This window comes from Oryctolagus cuniculus, chromosome 15 (assembly GCF_964237555.1).
Source record: "Oryctolagus cuniculus chromosome 15, mOryCun1.1, whole genome shotgun sequence".
Taxonomy (NCBI): domain Eukaryota; kingdom Metazoa; phylum Chordata; class Mammalia; order Lagomorpha; family Leporidae; genus Oryctolagus; species Oryctolagus cuniculus.
The window spans coordinates 5896056-5913594 of record NC_091446.1 but is presented as its reverse complement, the minus strand read 5'-3'; the positions used below and the strand labels follow the sequence as shown (position 1 = coordinate 5913594).

General features: G+C 49.9%; 2 protein-coding genes across 9 annotated transcripts in view; both read left to right on the top strand.

The window, feature by feature from the left end:
* Nucleotides 1-880: 880 nt before the first annotated feature.
* Nucleotides 881-17539, top strand: part of EDRF1 (erythroid differentiation regulatory factor 1) — a 37818-nt gene continuing 21159 nt past the window's right edge. For 4 of the 8 annotated variants that reach the window (XM_051833493.2, XM_051833492.2, XM_051833491.2 and 1 more), the window contains exons 1-13: nt 881-1130; nt 1573-1781; nt 3061-3127; nt 4120-4245; nt 6030-6154; nt 6381-6537; nt 9087-9188; nt 9448-9569; nt 10152-10263; nt 12205-12352; nt 12425-12533; nt 12860-12971; nt 15518-15775. In XM_051833493.2, the coding sequence (XP_051689453.2) occupies nt 1023-1130; nt 1573-1781; nt 3061-3127; nt 4120-4245; nt 6030-6154; nt 6381-6537; nt 9087-9188; nt 9448-9569; nt 10152-10263; nt 12205-12352; nt 12425-12533; nt 12860-12971; nt 15518-15775 (1755 nt within the window). In that variant the 5' untranslated portion in view covers nt 881-1022. The remainder of the gene's footprint in view (nt 1131-1572; nt 1782-3060; nt 3128-4119; nt 4246-6029; nt 6155-6380; nt 6538-9086; nt 9189-9447; nt 9570-10151; nt 10264-12204; nt 12353-12424; nt 12534-12859; nt 12972-15517; nt 15776-17539) is intronic. The other 4 variants (XM_051833496.2, XM_051833495.2, XM_051833494.2 and 1 more) reach the window with 2 other exon arrangements.
* LOC108175794 (large ribosomal subunit protein eL21) lies at nt 11307-11849 on the top strand. The gene has a single exon (XM_017338444.3). The coding sequence runs from the start codon at nt 11363-11365 to the stop codon at nt 11843-11845; it is 483 nt and encodes a 160-aa protein (XP_017193933.1). The 5' UTR covers nt 11307-11362; the 3' UTR covers nt 11846-11849.

Below are 17539 nucleotides of genomic sequence, written 5' to 3'. Positions count from 1 at the left end.
AATTCGTGGTTCGATTAAGGACGTCCGCACAGCTGGACACCGGCGAGCTGGGCTGCGGGTGCCCGCCAAGAGGGAGCCGTCACCCTCCGCCGCCAACGAGACGACCAAGCAACCCCAAGGCTGAACTAATCGTTCAAAAAAGCCTCCCGACATCTTTCCGCCGAACCGCGGTGTGCGGCCGCGCTCGCCGGGCGCCGCGGCTCTGGGTGCGGACAGGGGCAGCACGGCGCGCCCAGCCTTCCGGGGACCCCCGCCCCGGGCCGCGCGACCCCCGCGCCCCCGCTTAGCCGGGAGGGGCGCCCATCCGGGCCTCCGGACAGCGCCTGCCCATCACCGGGGCCCGCCTCGCCCTCCCCGGGCCTCCCCGCGCGCTGGAGGCCCTGGAGGCCGAGAAGGCGCAGGGCTACTAACACCGGGTGCGGACAGGGGCAGCACGGCGCGCCCAGCCTTCCGGGGACCCCCGCGCCCCCGCTTAGCCGGGAGGGGCGCCCATCCGGGGCTCCGGGCGAGCGCCTGCCCATCACCGGGGCCCGCCTCGCCCTCCCCGGGCCTCCCTGCGCGCGAGAGGCCCTGGAGGCCGAGAAGGCGCAGGGCTACTAACACTGGACTACTTCGCAGACCGGGCACCGCAGCGCCACGAGCGGCCCGGCCCGACGCCCGCTTTCCCCGTCGCCCGGGCACCCAGAACTATTCGCCCACAAAGCCGAGCGACGCGCAAGGGGCGGAGCTTGGGCGTCAGATACCGCCAGAAGTAGTGCCCCAGAGCGGCTCTGCCCGGCGCAGGCGCACTGCAGCTCCCGCCCTCCCCCAGCGCCGCGGAGGCGGCTCCCCCGCTGCGGGAGGCGGGGCCGAACCGCCAGAACAAAACTCGCGAGATCTGAGCACTTGGCCGGTCTTCCTGTCAGGTACCGGAAGTGCGGTGCGGGGCGCGTCTTCGGCGCCTGCAGCTGCGCGGCGGGGCCCGGGTTCCGGCCGCGGTTCTCGGCCGCCCTACTTGGCCTCGGCTGCCCGGGACCGTAGAGATGGGGGACCCCAAGGAGGCCGGAGCCGAGGCTCCGCCGCTCGGGGCCGCTGCCCGAGGGGGACTCACGCTCCTGCCCCAGGGAGAGTCCGAGGAGCCGGCTGCCCAGGTGAGTCCGCGGCGGGGCGCCGAGTCGTGGTTCCCGCCGCTCTGCCGCTCCGGCACGGCTCCCCGAAGCCGGCGTGCCCGTCCGTGTGCGTGTCCGCGGGCAGCCGGGCGTGAGCCTGCCGGCCTCCGCGCGCCTGACAGCCGACGGGCGAGGTGGACGCGCTGTGCGCGCTCGCGCGGGGCGCAGCCGGTTCTCCGGGGGCGCAGGGCGCGCGTGGGAGGGGTCGCGGCCGTGCTCCCGCAGGCGGCCCCGCGCGGGGTGCAGGGTCCTGCCCCGGGGGCCCACTGGCGCTGCGTGGGCGTGCGCCCGGCCTGCTCGCGGGGCATCCCCGCGGCCCCGCAGGCGGCGTGTTTTTCCTCGCAGTCACGTGAGGAGCGGGGCGCGGGGCGCGGGGCGGAGGTCGCTCGGTTTTCCGGCTGTAAAGGCGGGTTTTCGTCCCCAGGGCTCGGCCCTGCTGCTCGGCGGCGGCGAGGTGAAGAGCCGGGCCGTGGTCAAGTACTCCTCGGCGCCGCCGCGCACGGCCTTCGCCCGCCTGGAGGAGAAGACGGACCTGAAGCTCCCCCCGGCCAACTGGCTGCGGGAGAGCGCCACGCTGGGGCCCGCGGGCACCACCGTGCTGGGCAGCAGCAGGAAGAGCAAGCCGTTCTCCAGGTGCGTGCGCCGGGGCACCTCTCAGCGCGCGGGCGTGCCGCAGGGGCCTGCCTTAGGGTCTGCAGAGCGGTGCGCCTTCGGGAAGCGTGCGGCGGGCCGGGGCGGGGGGACACTGCCCTCTCCCCCACCCCTCACCCCCCGCCCCCGCCCCCCACCATGGGCCGTGTTAGGGTCTGCAGAGCGGTGCGCCTTCAGGAAGCGTGCGGCGGGCCCTGGGGGCCACTGCCATCTCCCCCACCCCCGCACCGTGGGCCGTGTTAGGGTCTGCAGAGCGGCACGCGTGGGGTAGCGCAGACGTGCGCCTTCTGGAAGTGTGCGGCCGGCCCGGGCGGGGCACTGCCCCCCCCCCATGGGCCCTGTTAGGGTCTGCAGAGAGGCACCCCCGGGGGGTGGCCCGGGCCCTACAGAGAACACCTGCCGCTGTCCCCATTCCCACACGGTTCTTCCCCCACTCTCATGTAACTTAGCTGAGCCAGGGCTGTGGGCGTTTTCCTTATGCCCGAGAGGTAGAAGTTATATTTGCAGTTTGTTGGTTTGTAGCATTATTTATGTTAGCAAAAGAATTGGAAATGACCCAACTGTCTGTCTTTAGAAGCACGGCTCGATTACGTAAACACAGGGGTGATGCGATCACGCTGACTGCGGACGTCCTGTGGGTGTTTTAGACGTGCGTTTCTCACAGCAGCCCTTTGGACAGGCGCCTTCCTTAGTTTTGCACACGAGTGACAAGCCGAGAAAGAAAGCTTGCCCGGCAGGTCCTGAGAACAGGCTTTGAAGTGGGGCGGGGTGCGGCGCGTCCCGTCTGACTGGAGGGCGGCGACGGCAGCAGCCGCTTCCCGGGCCTCGCGTGGGACCTCCCTGAGTCACATGCTGCTTCATTTTTTTCTTTTTCCTTGTGAAAGTGCATTTTTTATATGTATTTTTAAAAGAATTGTTTCATCACTAAGAACACCATCCCAGGAGCTGAGATACCAATAAATGTTTCTGTTTTTCCTGTCTTCTAGGAAGTAAAAAGAAAGGATAAAATAAAGAATAAATGGAATAAAAAAGGAATAAAACAGTGCATGATTTTCTTTGGAGGTGTTTTGGGTTTCATGAGGATAAAAATACTTGTTCCTTTAAACTGTAGATGTTCCCTTGTCCTGATCATTCCTGTGTTTTCCCTGGTCTGAGACGCTGTCCGTTTTGAGACATGCCTGATTCCAGACACTGGAGCGCAGGCAGGGGTCCTAGGAGCGCAGTGTCCGTCCCCGCTGACTCGCGGCTTTCTCTCCGGCAGTTTCGGCATGGCGTACGACTTCATCGACTCGGTGGGGAACGACGTGGACGTCGTCTCCGACTCTGAAGTAAGTGCCGCCTGCTGGCTAACGTGGCTGGAGGGTTCGTCCTGCCGGACGTTTTAGGTTGTGCTGTGTTTTGCAGCCTTGAGGAATCAGTGTTAAAGTACAGTTGAGCTGTCTGGTTACGAGATGCCTTTCTGTTATTAAAGTGGCTTTCTGTAGAATACTTCTCTTCAGAGCGCAGGGAACCATCCCCAGAATACTGGCGTGGAATGGCGTTAGGACTGATGGTTCTGTTCCAGCAGCCCTGACTGAAGTGGGTCATGGGGTGATTCTGCATATGTTACAGTTGAACATTAGAAATGGTGTTTCCGCTAAAGTCTGTTGATCCTGGTGGTTGCTTTTATCTGATAGGTTAAAGCCTAGCTCAGCGTAGCACTGTCACCTGTGGTTGCGTAAAAATAAATGTTTCAGCCAGTGCTGCAGCTCACTAGGCTAATCCTCCGCCTGTGGCGCCGGCACCCCGGGTTCTAGTCCAGGTTGGGGCGCCGGTTCTGTCCTGGTTGCTCCTCTTCCAGTCCAGCTCTCTGCTGTGGCCAGAGGGTGCAGTGGAGGATGGCCCAAGTGCTTGGGTCCTGCATCTGCATGGGAGGCCAGGAGGAAGTGCCTGGCACTTGGCTTCGGATTGGCACAGCGCACCGGCTGTAGTAGCCATTGGGGGGTGAACCAACGGAAAAAGGAAGACCGACCGACCTCCCTCTCTCTCTCTCTCTCTCTCTCTCTCACTCACTCACTCACTGTCTAACTCTGCCTGTCAATAAATAAATAAATGTTTCACTGTCATTTTCCTTAATGCAATATGACTCATAAAGTGATTCTGATTTTGAAGGTCTGTCTGCCTTGTGTTTGTGTACAGTTCTGTGTATAAAGCACAATTTGTTTAACCTTCAGGGAATAAGATTTATTATACTTTAAATGGAATGAAGTTAAAATTTGAAAGCTTCCACGTCACACTAAGAAGGTCTTTCTAAACTGTTTTTCTTCTTGATTTTCTTCAGAACATCAAAAAGCTGCTGAAGATTCCCTACAGCAAGTCGCACGTGAGCATGGCCGTGCACCGCATCGGGAGGACCCTGCTGCTGGACGAGCTGGACATTCAGGAGCTCTTCATGAGGTCATCGCAGGTAGTGACCTTGGAGCACTACTCTGGCTACTCAGGGTGACCAGAAGTAAAATTTTATTTCACAGAAAGGCAAAAGTGGACTTCAGTATTCCAAAAACAAAAAGTTGGGGCTGGCATTGTGGCCAGGCTGCTGCTTGGGACACCCGCGTCCCATCTCGAGTGCCAGTGGGGTTGGGCCGCCTCTGCTTCCATGCAGCCTCCTGCTAACGCACACCTGGGAAGCAGCAGATGATAGTTCAAGTGCTTGGGTCCCCACCAGCCGCGTGGGAGACCTGGTGAGGTTCTTTGCTCCTGGCTTTGGTGTGGCCCAGCTCCAGCTGCTGCAGGCATTTGGGGAGTGAACTAGCAGGGAGTGAACTGGGGAGTGGAAGGTACCCCCCCCCCCCATCTTTCTGTTTTTTAAATTAACTTTAAAGCAATGAAAACTTGTACTACAGATAAAGCTTTAATGAAGGAAAAATAGAGGAGAAAGAAGAGATTTTTTGAAAGACACAGTTACAGAGAGAGAGGGAGAGACAGAGGTTGAGGTCTTTCATCTGCTGATTTACTCCCCAAATGTCCCCAACAGTCAGGAGTGGGCCAGGCTGAATCCAGGAGCCTGGAACTCCAGCCGGGGCTCCCACGTGGTGGCAGGGACCCAGGTACTTGGGACATCATCTGCTGCTTTCTCAGGCGCATTAACAGCTGGGTCAGAAATAGGGCAGCCAGGACTCGAACAGGCGCTCACATGGGGTGCTGGTGTTCAGCTGGTGGCTTAACCCGCTGAGCCACAGCACCAGCCCGTCTGCTTTTCTGAAAGCCCAGCTCTTCCGGCTCTGTTGGTGAACAACCATTCTACCCCGTGTGCTGACGGCGGAGACTTGTGAAATATAACAATGTTTTAATTTCTCAAGGCTTACTCTCCATTTTGACAATAACTTTTTGCAGACTGATAACAAATAGAGTTCGTGGTTCTGCCAGTCCATGGGCTGTTCTAAAGGATCTCCTGCAGTGTTTGATAGAGGGAAACAAGTCACAGTGAATTCAATTGACATTTAACGGAAGTGTTTTTCCCTGTGAAAGACCACAGTCCCGCGCAGTCTGTGTGTATGCACTGTGCACTGGACAAGGTCTTGAGACGTGGCAGTGCATGAATCACCCTGGCTCCTCAGCGTCTCCCAGTTTGGGTTAAAAGCACTCTGGGGCAAGTCTTTGGTGTGGTGGTTAAGATGCTGTTTGGGTTAAAAGCACTCTGGGGCAAGCATTTGGTGTGGTGGGTAAGATGCTGTTTGGGTTTCCCACATTCCCTATAAGAGCCTGGACTGAAGTCCTGGCCACACTCTTGAGTCCAGCTTCCTGCTACTGTTCACCGTGCGAGGCAGCCAGGATAGCTCAAGGGCTTGGGGCCCAGAGTGAGGTCCAGGCTCCTGCCTTAGCCTTCTCCAGCCTAGACTGGACAAGCCTAGACTGGGGAGTAAACTAGTGGATGGAAGATCTTTCTGTTTCTGTCTCCCTGCCTTTCAAATTAAAAAAAAAATCAAACACACAGTAATTTTAATACATTGTGCAAAGCAGGGCTCACTCCAGGCACCAAAGAAAAATGTCAGGGAGAAGATGGGGTCACCTCTGCCAACCTGGCTTAGGGAGAGAAGGAAGATAGCGTTTCCTAAAGAAGTGGTGTGAACTGAGTCTAGGAAAGTGAGTGTTTGCTTATGAAACAGTATTCAAAAAGCATGTTTCCTGCCAAGGAATAATAATGAGTGTTTTGCCGCATGTGTTCCGTTTTAACTCTCTCTTGTTCTTCAGACTGGTGACTGGACATGGCTGAAAGAGTTTTACCAGAGACTCATTGATCAGAAGTGGCAGAGGAAGAAAAAGAGTAAGGAGCACTGGTATCAGAAAGCCATTCTTTCCAAGTTCTTGTATTACAGGTACTGGGCCTCTTGTTTATTTCTGCCTCAAGGAGAGAAAGTAACCCCCACCTAAAATTCAGTGGAAGCTTGGTCAGAGTAATAATTGGTTTCACCACCGTGCTGTGGTTCACTTTTGTCTTGTGTTCCTTGTGAGTGCCTGGCTGTGGAATCTAGTTTTTACAAACCGATAATAACGAAGTCTTACAGATCTCAAACACGGAGGTTTCCTTTCTGCCTCGGCCAGCATCAATGGTGATGGAGCCGCACAGCCTGTGCCGTCCGCGGCGGAGCAGCAGGAGTCGCCCAGCGCGGATCAGACGAGTGGCTCCGGGGGCGCCTCGTGGCCTGCTCCCTTTGAGATGCCCTCTTCCGTCTCGGAAGACCCCAGCGCTTCCAGTCAGGTTGGTTAAGACTTCGGTGCTAACGCAGTCACTCGGGAGGCAAAGCCGCTTAGCTTGTTGTAGGGACAATGCGTGACTAGAAGTAAAGACTGTCCGTTTCTGTGTCACAATTTTCTAATTGTGACACAGAATTTTACAAGAGCTATTGTGAATAGGCAGGTCATTCAGTATATTTTAAAATAGCTTGCCAATGTGTTCAGCTAAGCTGTTTTTTCCTTGAAGTCTTGAGTACTATGTAAGACTGTGACAGTGTATTTTTAACTTTACATATGTATAGTTTTTATCAAACGTTGAGATTCTTAGCTTTTTTAGTGATTTTAAGTACTGACCTTTCTTTAACTTTTAGTCAGATTGTTGGGTCCTAAAATATCCCTTAACAATTTTCGGGATGAGTGAGATTTAGTGCACAGTTTAGTTATAAGACTTAGAAAGGAAGAGAGAGAATGTGTTGTCTGTTTAATCTGTGGTTTTCTTGGTTTCTTCTTATTGTTCGTTTATTTTGTTCTTATTGTGTCCATCAAGGAATAATAGCTTCATAGATACAAACTATGGCATGTCTGTCTCCAGATAAACCCAGAGAAAATGAAAATAAGGTTTTTAGCATGGTAAATTACGTTTTCTCCTTACTGTGTGTTCCCACATGCTGAACACTGTTCATGCAGATTGTCTTCACAAATTATAGTTGCGAGAAGTAAAAACATTTAACTTGGTTTTAGTACACTTTAAAAATAGTTAACTTTTCCCATAAAACTACATAACTTTAAGTTTGTTTTGAGAGAGAAAACTAAGGGCAAGGAAGGAAGAAATCAGCCTGCAAGTCACACACAGCGGTCACCAAGAGGGCAGGGCTGTTAGGTGACTGAGAAGGCTGTGGTGGGTGCTGGTGCCAGCACCGTCCTGCGTCGTAATCAGCTGTTGTACTTCGTCAGTTTTATGCAGTTTCTTCTATGTGATTATATTTCACGAGGGATTTTTAGAAGAATTCATCTAGTGTTCCCTGTCTTCAAAACCCTCAGCTTACAAGAAAGGCCACAGAAGAGAAACACTACTCTCCTCTTACCCAGCCTTTCCTCCTCCAGCCTTGCCCTCTGTCCGTGCCTTGTTTAATTAAGAGTGTTGGAGACTGTAGTAAGCTTGCGTTAATGTCACTCAGGCCAGGTGCCTTATCTGTGTGTCTGGTGATGTGTACCTTGTGTGTATGGGATCATGTTACACACAAGAAGCAGATGTTTCCTGTGGTTATGCAGCTGCCACGTCCAAGCTCGGGTCTAACTTGATCTTTGTGGCTGCAGGGCCTGTGCTGTGCAGTCCTCTAGGTCCACGTACCCCACGGGTGCGGATGTAGGAGGGCCGGAAACAGCCAGATGGTCTCTGCAACAGCAGAATCTTTTTGTGACAGTATACTGCCAAAATGCTAACATTTAGAGATTTATTTATATTTGCAAGCTATCACTTCACTAATCCTTAATTCCTCAAACTGAACATACTAGTTTGAGGCTTTGTTGAGCAGTAGTAGAGGTTAAATGTGGTAAAGCCTTAGACGCAAACCTTGATTGAGAACATTGTAACTTGAGCCCAGACTCCACTAAAGCAAGCAGCTGGTGCTGCAACTTTGGGAAGGGGTCGGAGGTTGAGTTCTTGTCTGAGGAAACAAATAATAAAATCAGGAAAATTGGAGTTTTCTGAGGACTCCTGAGGGAGAAAACAAGAGCCAGCGTAGGCTGTGTGCTCGTGTCACACACACTCTGGGCAGGGCCACCCTGGCGCCCTCCACACAGGTGAGAAGGAGCAGCACTTAATGCAGTAAGCAGTACACATGCATGTCCATCTCGGGCCTGGGGCACTGACATTACAGATGTGTTTCTTAATGGTGTCTGTCATAATGGTTGGGAAATTTAGTAGTAGACTGAGTTTACCTCTTGTCAAAGGCGTGCCCTCCAAAGTGTATTCCACAGGAGATGTTCATGACCCAGTGCTCTGAGATTAAGTTTGGGGAGCACTGGAGTGTGCAGACGTGGAGTAGATTTCTCTACTGCAGGACCACTCAGAGTTTTCTTCATGGCAGCAAATGCCATTATTCTCCAACAGCAAGTGTGGTAGGCAGCATTTTTCAAACCCGACTCTCAAATTTACCCTGAGTGTCACAGGAACTGGCTTTCTGTGAAGCGTGTATTAGGAAATGCCAGCTGGAGACTAAAGGTGAAGAATGTCTCAAACTGTGGCTGAGGTGTCCTAGGAATTGTTCAGTTCAGTAGAGATAAGGTAGGCTGAAAGACCCAAGAGTAATCAAATTCACCCAAAAAAAAAAAAAAGCTTGGGATAATATTCAGTGTCTGTCGTTGGAGGAAGATCTCAGTGTGCTACCTTCTGTGGTAGCTGTGATAATTACAGCTGCTGAAGCGAGCCTCCCAGGAATGCGTGTTGGGGTTCGCATTAGCCTGACTGGGGTGGATTTCAGGGGTGTGCTTTCAATGTGTAGGTGGTATAAGACAGGTCAGTTTAAGAGCTGCTGGCAGCACAGTCACACCTTACCCTTGCGCTTTTCACAGGGAAGTGAGCCTCTTGAACCCTCATGCATGGTGGGTCATGTGGCCTCAGCACCCAAAGAACAAAACCTGACTACTTTGTTCAATGACGGGGAGAACAGTCAGGTACGCGCTCCGCGGTGTCCCGAGTTGAGGCACCCAATCCCTGGTCTACTGCGGCACCTAAAACCCAGTCTGCAGGGAACGGGTCGGGAAGACGAACGCTCGATCCTAGGATGCTGTCTAAACGTCCCTGTGATCTCACGGCTCTGGGGTTCACTCACTCTGTCTCCTTTGTCTCTTCTTTTTTTCTAGTGTTTCTGTGGATCATGGGGGGAATTTTGACTCTTTGGCTTATTCTAATATTTCCTGTTTTAAACCAAAGGGTCTTAAAAATGATTTTGTTCGGAATATTCTGTGGACATTTGAAGACATCCATATGTTGGTTGGTTCCAACATGCCAATATTTGGAGGGGGCAGATACCCGGCAGTCAGCTTACGTCTCAGGTAAGCTGCTGTCATCCCTCTTCCGTCGCCTTCTTCCCTTGTCGTCTGTGTTCTGATGGCTTTCCCTTGTCTGGACACTCTTGTCTTGTACGTTTGTTCCCCTCCTTCCATCCCCTACCAATTGAAAAGGCCACTGTAAGGAGGGAGCCACTGTCAGCAAATGCTAAAAGCTCTGTAATTCAGTCTTCGTCTACACCAGGGATGGGGAACCGTTTTTATGCCATGGGCTATTTGGATATTTATAATGGGTATTCCTGGGCCATACAAAGTTATCAACTTGGGGCTAGCATTGTTGTGTAGTGGATAAAGCTGCGTCTGTGATGCCAGCATCCCTAAGGGTCACAGTGCCAGCCCCTGTTACTGAAAACTTAGTGGTTATCAGTCAGAAATACAAACAAAGCTTTTGAAAGGATGCTGGATACAGTACAGCCACTGAGCTGTATGCGTTTATCTCATTGGAAAAGCGTGTGTGGCATTTTCCATCTAGGGAGAGTAGATTAAAATACTTAGATGGGCAAGAAAGTCTGATTCATATCAGAACATCTTTATTAAACTGTTAACTCCAGACATGTATATTTTCAGGGATAATAACAAACCAATTAATGTGCTAACTGGAATTGACTATTGGTTGGACAACTTGATATGCAATGTGCCGGAGCTTGTGATGTGTTTTCATGTAAATGGAATTGTACAGGTAAGATACCCTGTGGCTTTTCTGATCTCCTAAATGCAGATTGTGGCAGAGTATTTCCGCCTTAAATACTAAAGTGTATTTTTGGCAAAGAAGATAGCTGTGAATAAACTGAATTTTCAGTGTTTTAAAGTTGGTAACATCAGAATTCTAGTTGTCACAGGAATATAATTTTACTTGTAATTTGTGGGTCAATCACATATACATATGTAAATACAAATATAAAAATGTACTAAAGCCTACATTTGTAATCATAGAACTATAATTTTAATTCCAGAAACCCATGGCTGTTACCTGAGTGTCTGTATGGGGTGGGCCATGTTTCTTCATTATACAAATATGTATTCAGTACTGTATAGGCACAGTTTTAGGGGAGGCCACAGTGAAAATTATGTAATAAAGCAGATAGCAAATTCTTCTTGAGCACATTACCTTTTTTTTTTTTTTTTTTTTTTTTTGACAGGCAGGAGTGGACAGAGAGAGAGAGAAAGGTCTTCCTTTGCTGTTGGTTCACCCTCCAATGGCCGCCGCGGCCGGTGTGCTGCAACCAGCGCACCGCGCCGATCCGATGACAGGAGCCAGGTACTTATCCTGGTCTCCCATGGGGTGCAGGGCCCAAGCACTTGGGCCATTCTCCACTGCACTCCCTGGCCACAGCAGAGAGCTGGCCTGGACAGGACAGAATCCGGTGCCCCAACCGGGACTAGAACCCGGTGTGCCGGCGCCGCAAGGCGGAGGATTAGCCTAGTGAGCCGCGGTGCCGGCCGAGCACATTACATTTGGGAGGCAGCTTATCCCAGACAGTATAGTGAGAAGTGGTGCTGTGCTGAGGAAGCAGAGCAGACAGGAGGTGAGAACGGAAAGTTCAGTTCCCACGGAAGTGTGGATAATCTGGAGGGCAGAGTCAAGACAGTGTGGGAGCAGGGGCGTCTTAACTGGGTCTTGACTGGTAGTGAGCATCTAGGAAAATAGGAGCTGGGATTTAACAGACCAGTGTAGGCAAAGAAGGGATTGGTAAGTCCAGTTAGGGAACACAGGATTCATGTCAAAGAAGAGTGGGACCCTTTCGGCCGGAGCCGCCATCTTCCAGTAATTCGCCAAGATGACGAACACAAAGGGAAAGAGGCGAGGTACCCGGTACATGTTCTCCAGGCCTTTCAGAAAACATGGAGTTGTTCCTTTGGCCACATACATGCGCATTTACAAGAAAGGTGACATTGTGGACATCAAGGGAATGGGTACTGTTCAAAAAGGAATGCCCCATAAATGTTACCATGGAAAAACTGGAAGAGTCTACAATGTTACCCAGCATGCTGTTGGCATTGTTGTAAACAAACAAGTGAAAGGCAAGATTCTTGCCAAGAGAATAAATGTGCGTATTGAACACATTAAGCACTCTAAGAGCAGAGATAGCTTCTTGAAACGTGTGAAGGAAAATGATCAGAAGAAGAAGGAAGCCAAAGAGAAGGGTACCTGGGTTCAACTAAAGCGTCAGCCTGCTCCACCCAGAGAAGCCCACTTTGTCAGAACCAATGGAAAGGAGCCTGAGTTGCTGGAACCCATTCCTTATGAATTCATGGCATGATAAATGTAAGATAAATAAATAAGACCTAATTGAAAAAAAAAAAAAAAAAAAAGGAGGGAAATGTCAGGACCAAATAATGGCGAGCAGCTGAGGAGCTGGACTTGGTTCCGTTGGTAGAAGAAAGGCTTTGTATCTGGGAGGCAAAATTTGTTGTGTTGGTTTGGTTTTTTTTTTTTTTAATATTTATTTATTTATTTGAAACGTAGAGTTACAGAGAGAGACAGATTTTCCATCCTGTGGTTCACTTCCCAAATGACTACAGCGGAGCTGGGCCTGCAACATTTATTTGGTTGCTTTTTAATAAGCCAGATATTGCTTCCTCGGGTCACCGCTTAAACTGCCTTCCACTTACGTTACAGAAGTATGAAATGATAAAGACAGAAGAGATTCCCAATTTGGAAAATTCTAATTTTTCTACAAAAGTCATAAAAGACATCGCGCAGAATATTTTATCATTTCTGAAATCTAACTGTACCAAGGAAGGACACACTTACTGGCTCTTCAAAGGTAAGCCGACTCTCGGCGGGCAGCCGTCGACGTGAATGCCTGCTATAGAGTGAGCTTTGTTTTCCTTTGCAGCGAGCGGCAGTGATGTAGTGAAGCTCTATGATCTCACTACTCTGTGTGAAGAGACTGAAGACAAGTATCAAAACCCGTTCACAATGCCGGTGGCCATTCTCTTATACAAGTGAGTGCCTTGCGGAACACGAGGAGGAACCAGCTTTGTGTAAAATCATACAGCGCACAGCCTCATTAGCCATGCCAGTCTTTTAAATCTGTTGTGCGTTTTCCTGGCCGCAGGGAGGGGATACACACACACACACCAGATACTACCCAGCTTTGTTACTGAAGCATAGTGAAGACTTCTGTGGGGGGTGGGGGGACAAAGTACAAGGTTTAGTTGTTTCTTGTAGCCCTCATTCTGTTGGGAAGAAAGAAACAAGAACTGTGTAGATTTTAATCTTGCAGAGAGAGACAAATAGGGAGTGACGCTGATACAAAAACTTCTTTCAGGGTTGCTTGTAACATGATGATGAAGAAGAATCAGAATAAGAAGCACTACGGGACCATTAGAACATTGCTGCTCAACTGTGTGAGGTTGCTGGACAAAAGCAGGCATCCTCAAGTAAGACTGTGTGTGTGTTCCAGAGAATGCTGGCACTGTGCTGGGAGTTATTGCTTAGACAGTGAAGCCTCCTGCTGCATTTTCTCGACTGCTGTCTGGGGTGGAAGGCACCAACCGCCTGTGGCTCCTGAGTGCTTGAAACACTGAATGTCCTCTGTGTGTCCGCAAGGCGTGCGAAGGTGGTGTGTGTGTGAATACTGCTCTGTGATTTATATGATGATTTATATGATGCTCTTTTTTCTTTGTTTTATTGCTATTGGAAGGCAGAAAACTAATTAAAAATTAAAATAAAGAAGGTGGAAAACTTAAAGACCCATTTACATGAATGGACCTTGTAACTGAATATTTTTAAATGTAAATAAGGCTCATAGCCCTACTTTTGTATGTAAATGCATCTTACTGAATGTTCTCTTGGGGCAGCTGTTTGGCCCAGCAGTTAAGACAGCTGCATCCCATAGCAGTTGTAGTGCCTGAGTTCGATTCCTGGCTCTGGCTCCTGATGCCAGCCTCCTGCCAGTGCAGCCCCTGAGAGGTAGCAGCTGACGGCTCAGTACCTGGGTCCCTGACCCTCACACAGGAGGCCTGGACTGAGTTCTAGCTCAGCCTTGGCCATTGCTGGCATTTGGATAGTGAAGCAGCAGATGGGAGCTCTCTCTGCCTCTCGGATTTGTAGGTAGGTAGGTAGGTAGATCTTTTTTTCTTTCAGTCATGCTCCCCATACTTTTATACCATGCCTGTCCTCAGTTGTCTCAATTTGATAATGGTATTTTTTGGTATAAGGCTAATTGTATCTTTTTAAAATCAAAAAAGGTATGTAGGATATATAATTTTTTAAAAAGATTTATTTATTTATTTGAAAGGCGGAGTTACAGCGAAGCAGAGAGAGAGGGAGGGAGAGGTGTCTTCATATGCTGGGTCACTCCTCAAATGGCCACAATGGCTGGAGCTGGGCTGATCTGAAGCCAGGAGCCTGTAGCTTCTTCTGAGTCTCCCACGTGGGTGCAGGGTCTCAAGGACTTGGGCCATCTTCTACTGCTTTCCCAGGCCACAGCAGAGAGCTGGATGGGAAATGGAGTAGCTGGGACTCTGGCCAGCACCCATGTGGGATGCCAGTACTGCAGGCGGCAGCTTTACCCGCTACAGCATGTCACCAGCCCCTGTGGTTTTTCTTAAAAGATCCAAGTTGACTTTATTTTTTAAAAAAAAAATTTTTAAGGATTTTATTTATTTATTTGAGAGGTAGAGTTACGGACACAGAGAGGGAGCTTCTTCCGTGTTTCCCATGTGGGTGCAGGGGTCCAAGCACTTGGGCCATCTTCCGCTGCTTTCCCTGCCCGTAAGCAGAGAGCTGGATTGGAAGAGGAGCAGCCAGGACACAAACCGGCGCTCACATGGGATGCTGGTGCTGCAGGCGAAGTCCTAGCCTACTAGGGCATAGTGCTGGCCCCCCAGATTGATTTTAACTGTAACTATAAACAATTTGAAGGTAAAGATTATCCTAGAGATTGAACTCAAAGGAAAAAAAAGTTTTCCCCAGAAAAATGGCTGAACAGTTTCTGACTTAAATTTCTGATTGCCTATTGAGGGGGTGATATTTAATGGAACTCGTGTGGTTTGTGTGAAAGGTAGACAGAGTCAGGAGAGGGGGTGAATGCTAATACATGCATACATGCTCGTTTTAACAGGTGTCAAAACGGACTTTTCTTCTGTAATCTAGTAGAGCTTCCCCCTAGAACCATATGCTATGTAATAAATAGTGATTGCCTGTTACAGATAAACTTGTATTGATTCACTGTCTGTAAAGAGAAATGGTGATTTCTCACTTGAGGGATGGTATTTGCTATTATTTTAGTTAGAACACTCTATACCTAAAAGCTTTGCCTGCCTCCAATGAAATACTCTTGCTACCTTTTTTAAGAGTGATGGCTCAGGCCGGCGCCGCAGCTCACTAGGCTAATCCTCCGCCTAGCGGCGCCGGCACACCGGGTTCTAGTCCCGGTCGGGGCACCGGATTCTGTCCCGGTTGCCCCTCTTCCAGGCCAGCCCTCTGCTGTGGCCAGGGAGTGCAGTGGAGGATGGCCCAGGTGCTTGGGCCCTGCACCCCATGGGAGACCAGGAAAAGCACCTGGTTCCTGGCTCCTGCCATCGGATCAGCGCGGTGCGCCGGCCGCAGCGCGCCGGCCGCGGCGGCCATTGGAGGGTGAACCAACGGCAAAAGGAAGACCTTTCTCTCTGTCTCTCTCTCTCTCACTGTCCACTCTGCCTGTCAAAAAAAAAAAAAAAAAAAAAAGAGTGATGGCTCAGAGTGGAATAATTTCAGAAAATAAGAAACATCAACCCCTGAGGTTTTTAAGAGCTCACCCAGGGTATTTGTAACTTGAATTGGGAGTGTTTCTGTGTGTGTTACTCTTTATGGTAGAAACAGCCTATTTGCAGACCTTCTTCTAAAATTTATTTGTGTGTTAATAGAATTAATTTGTCTTTTAATGATGAGACGGGTTTGATGTAATCACTTACGCGTGTTTCTCTCTTTTTTTTTTTATAAGATAATTGCTTCAGCCAATTACATGCTTTCAGAACTTTTTCAGTTGGATGAACCTAAGAAGGAAGACAGCTCAGAATCTCCATTAAATGAGAATTCTGATGAAAGTTACAGTGAGGAGGAGGAGGAGATGCCAGACAGTGATGAAAATGGATCCTACAGCAGCTCTGACCCATCGCATGATAACAAGGCAGTAGCCATCATTAAGTCTGTGGGAGAATTGTCGGTACCAGAAAAATACAAATCCATCCATCAGATCAGAGTAAGCATGTTAGATTTTGTGTTAAAGTTTTGTCACACAATTGCTAATTGGATATATTGGCCTCAAAATGACATTACTCCAGTAGTAAATCCTTCGTGGCCCAGGGTCTAATGATCGTTAGTTTTTCGTGCTCAGAATTGTCCCAGGGTAGCTGACTCACATGTGCCAGCCTGTGGTGGACCAGTGTGGCCTGTGACTTTCTGTGCAGAGACTTTCCTTTTCAGTGTGCACTCACAGATAGGTCTCCCCACCAGAGCACTTCTCTAGAGTTCTGTGTTGCTGGGAAATTGTATATGAGTTGCTTGGTGAACGTAGAATCAAAGTGGAGAAGGAAGGAGCCCTTTGTGTGTGTGGAAGGACCTGAGGCATTCTCCCTATATTAGGAAAAGCAGGACTTTTTATGTGACCATGGCCGTGTGGCCACAATGGACCTGTCTCTGCCCTCCTCAGGACCAGATAGACCCTGACTGTCAGCGATGACTGTTCTTCCATGGCTGTCTGTCTCCAGGGGTCAGGTCCAGGTCTGTCATTAGAGACTTCTGTTTCCGGCACTGAAATACAGTCATGGTTACAGGTCATATCTACCTCTCTCTCTCTCTCTCTCTCTCTCTCTCTCTCTCTCTCTCTTCTTAAAGATTTATTTATTTGAAAGAATTACAGAGAGAGATACCGTCCATCTGCTGGTTCACTCCCTTGATGGTCACAATGGCCATAGTTGAGCCAGGTTGATGCCAAGAGCTTCATCCTGGTCTCCCGCATGATTGCAGGGGCCCAAGCACTTGAGCCATCTTCTGCTGCTTTCCCAGGCCATTAGCTGGAAGCTAGGTTGGAAGTGGAGCAACCGGGACTCGAACCAGCACCCATATGGTGGCAGCTTCAGGTGGTGGCTTTACTCACTATGCCCCAGCGCTAGCAGGGCAACTTTTTCTACACCTTGAGTCTTGACTGGTGTGCCACCTCCTCCAGGAGACTTCCTGACGACTGCCCAAAGATGGTTTGGGTTTTTTTGTGTGTGTGGCTTTATTTTTTATTATTTTTTAAGATTTTATTTATTTGAGAAGTAGAGTTACAGACAGAGAGAGGGAGAGAGAGAAAAAAAAGTCTTCTGTTTGCTGGTTTACTCCCCAAATGTCTGTAATGGCAAAAGCTGAGCCAATCTGAAACCAGGAGTTTCTTTCTGGTCTCCCATGCAGGTGCTGGGGCCCCAAGCACTTGGGCCATCCTCTACTGCTTTTCCAGGCCATAGCAGAGACCTGGATCAGCGGAGGAGCAGCCAGGATATAAACCAGCGCTCACGTGGGATGCTGGTGCTGCAGGCAAAGGCCTAGCCTGCTAGGCCATATCACCGCCCCCCAAATTGATTTTAATTGTAACTGTACCCAAAATGAAGATAAAGATTATCCTAGAAACCAGAGTCAGAGGAAAAAGATTAGCCTACTATGCCACAACCCTAGCCCCAGCATGCTTTGCTTTTTGTCTCCTTAAGATGCCTACCTATACTTGAAATTCCTATTTTTGCCAGTGTCTCTTGTCAGTGGAATCTAAGTTTCCTGCAGGTCCGGTCACTCCACCTCCCACGTCCTAGAGCATGTAATAGGTGCTCAGGAAATACTTGATTAAATGACTATAGGAAGAAGTTCTTAACGGCTCATCTAAATGGACACTCTAAGCTTAAACCTCACAGCAGAGTAAAAAAAATGTTTCTCTGGTTAGAAGCATTGGTGGCAAAAGTTACATGTATTTGGGAAGCTGCATTGTGAGGGG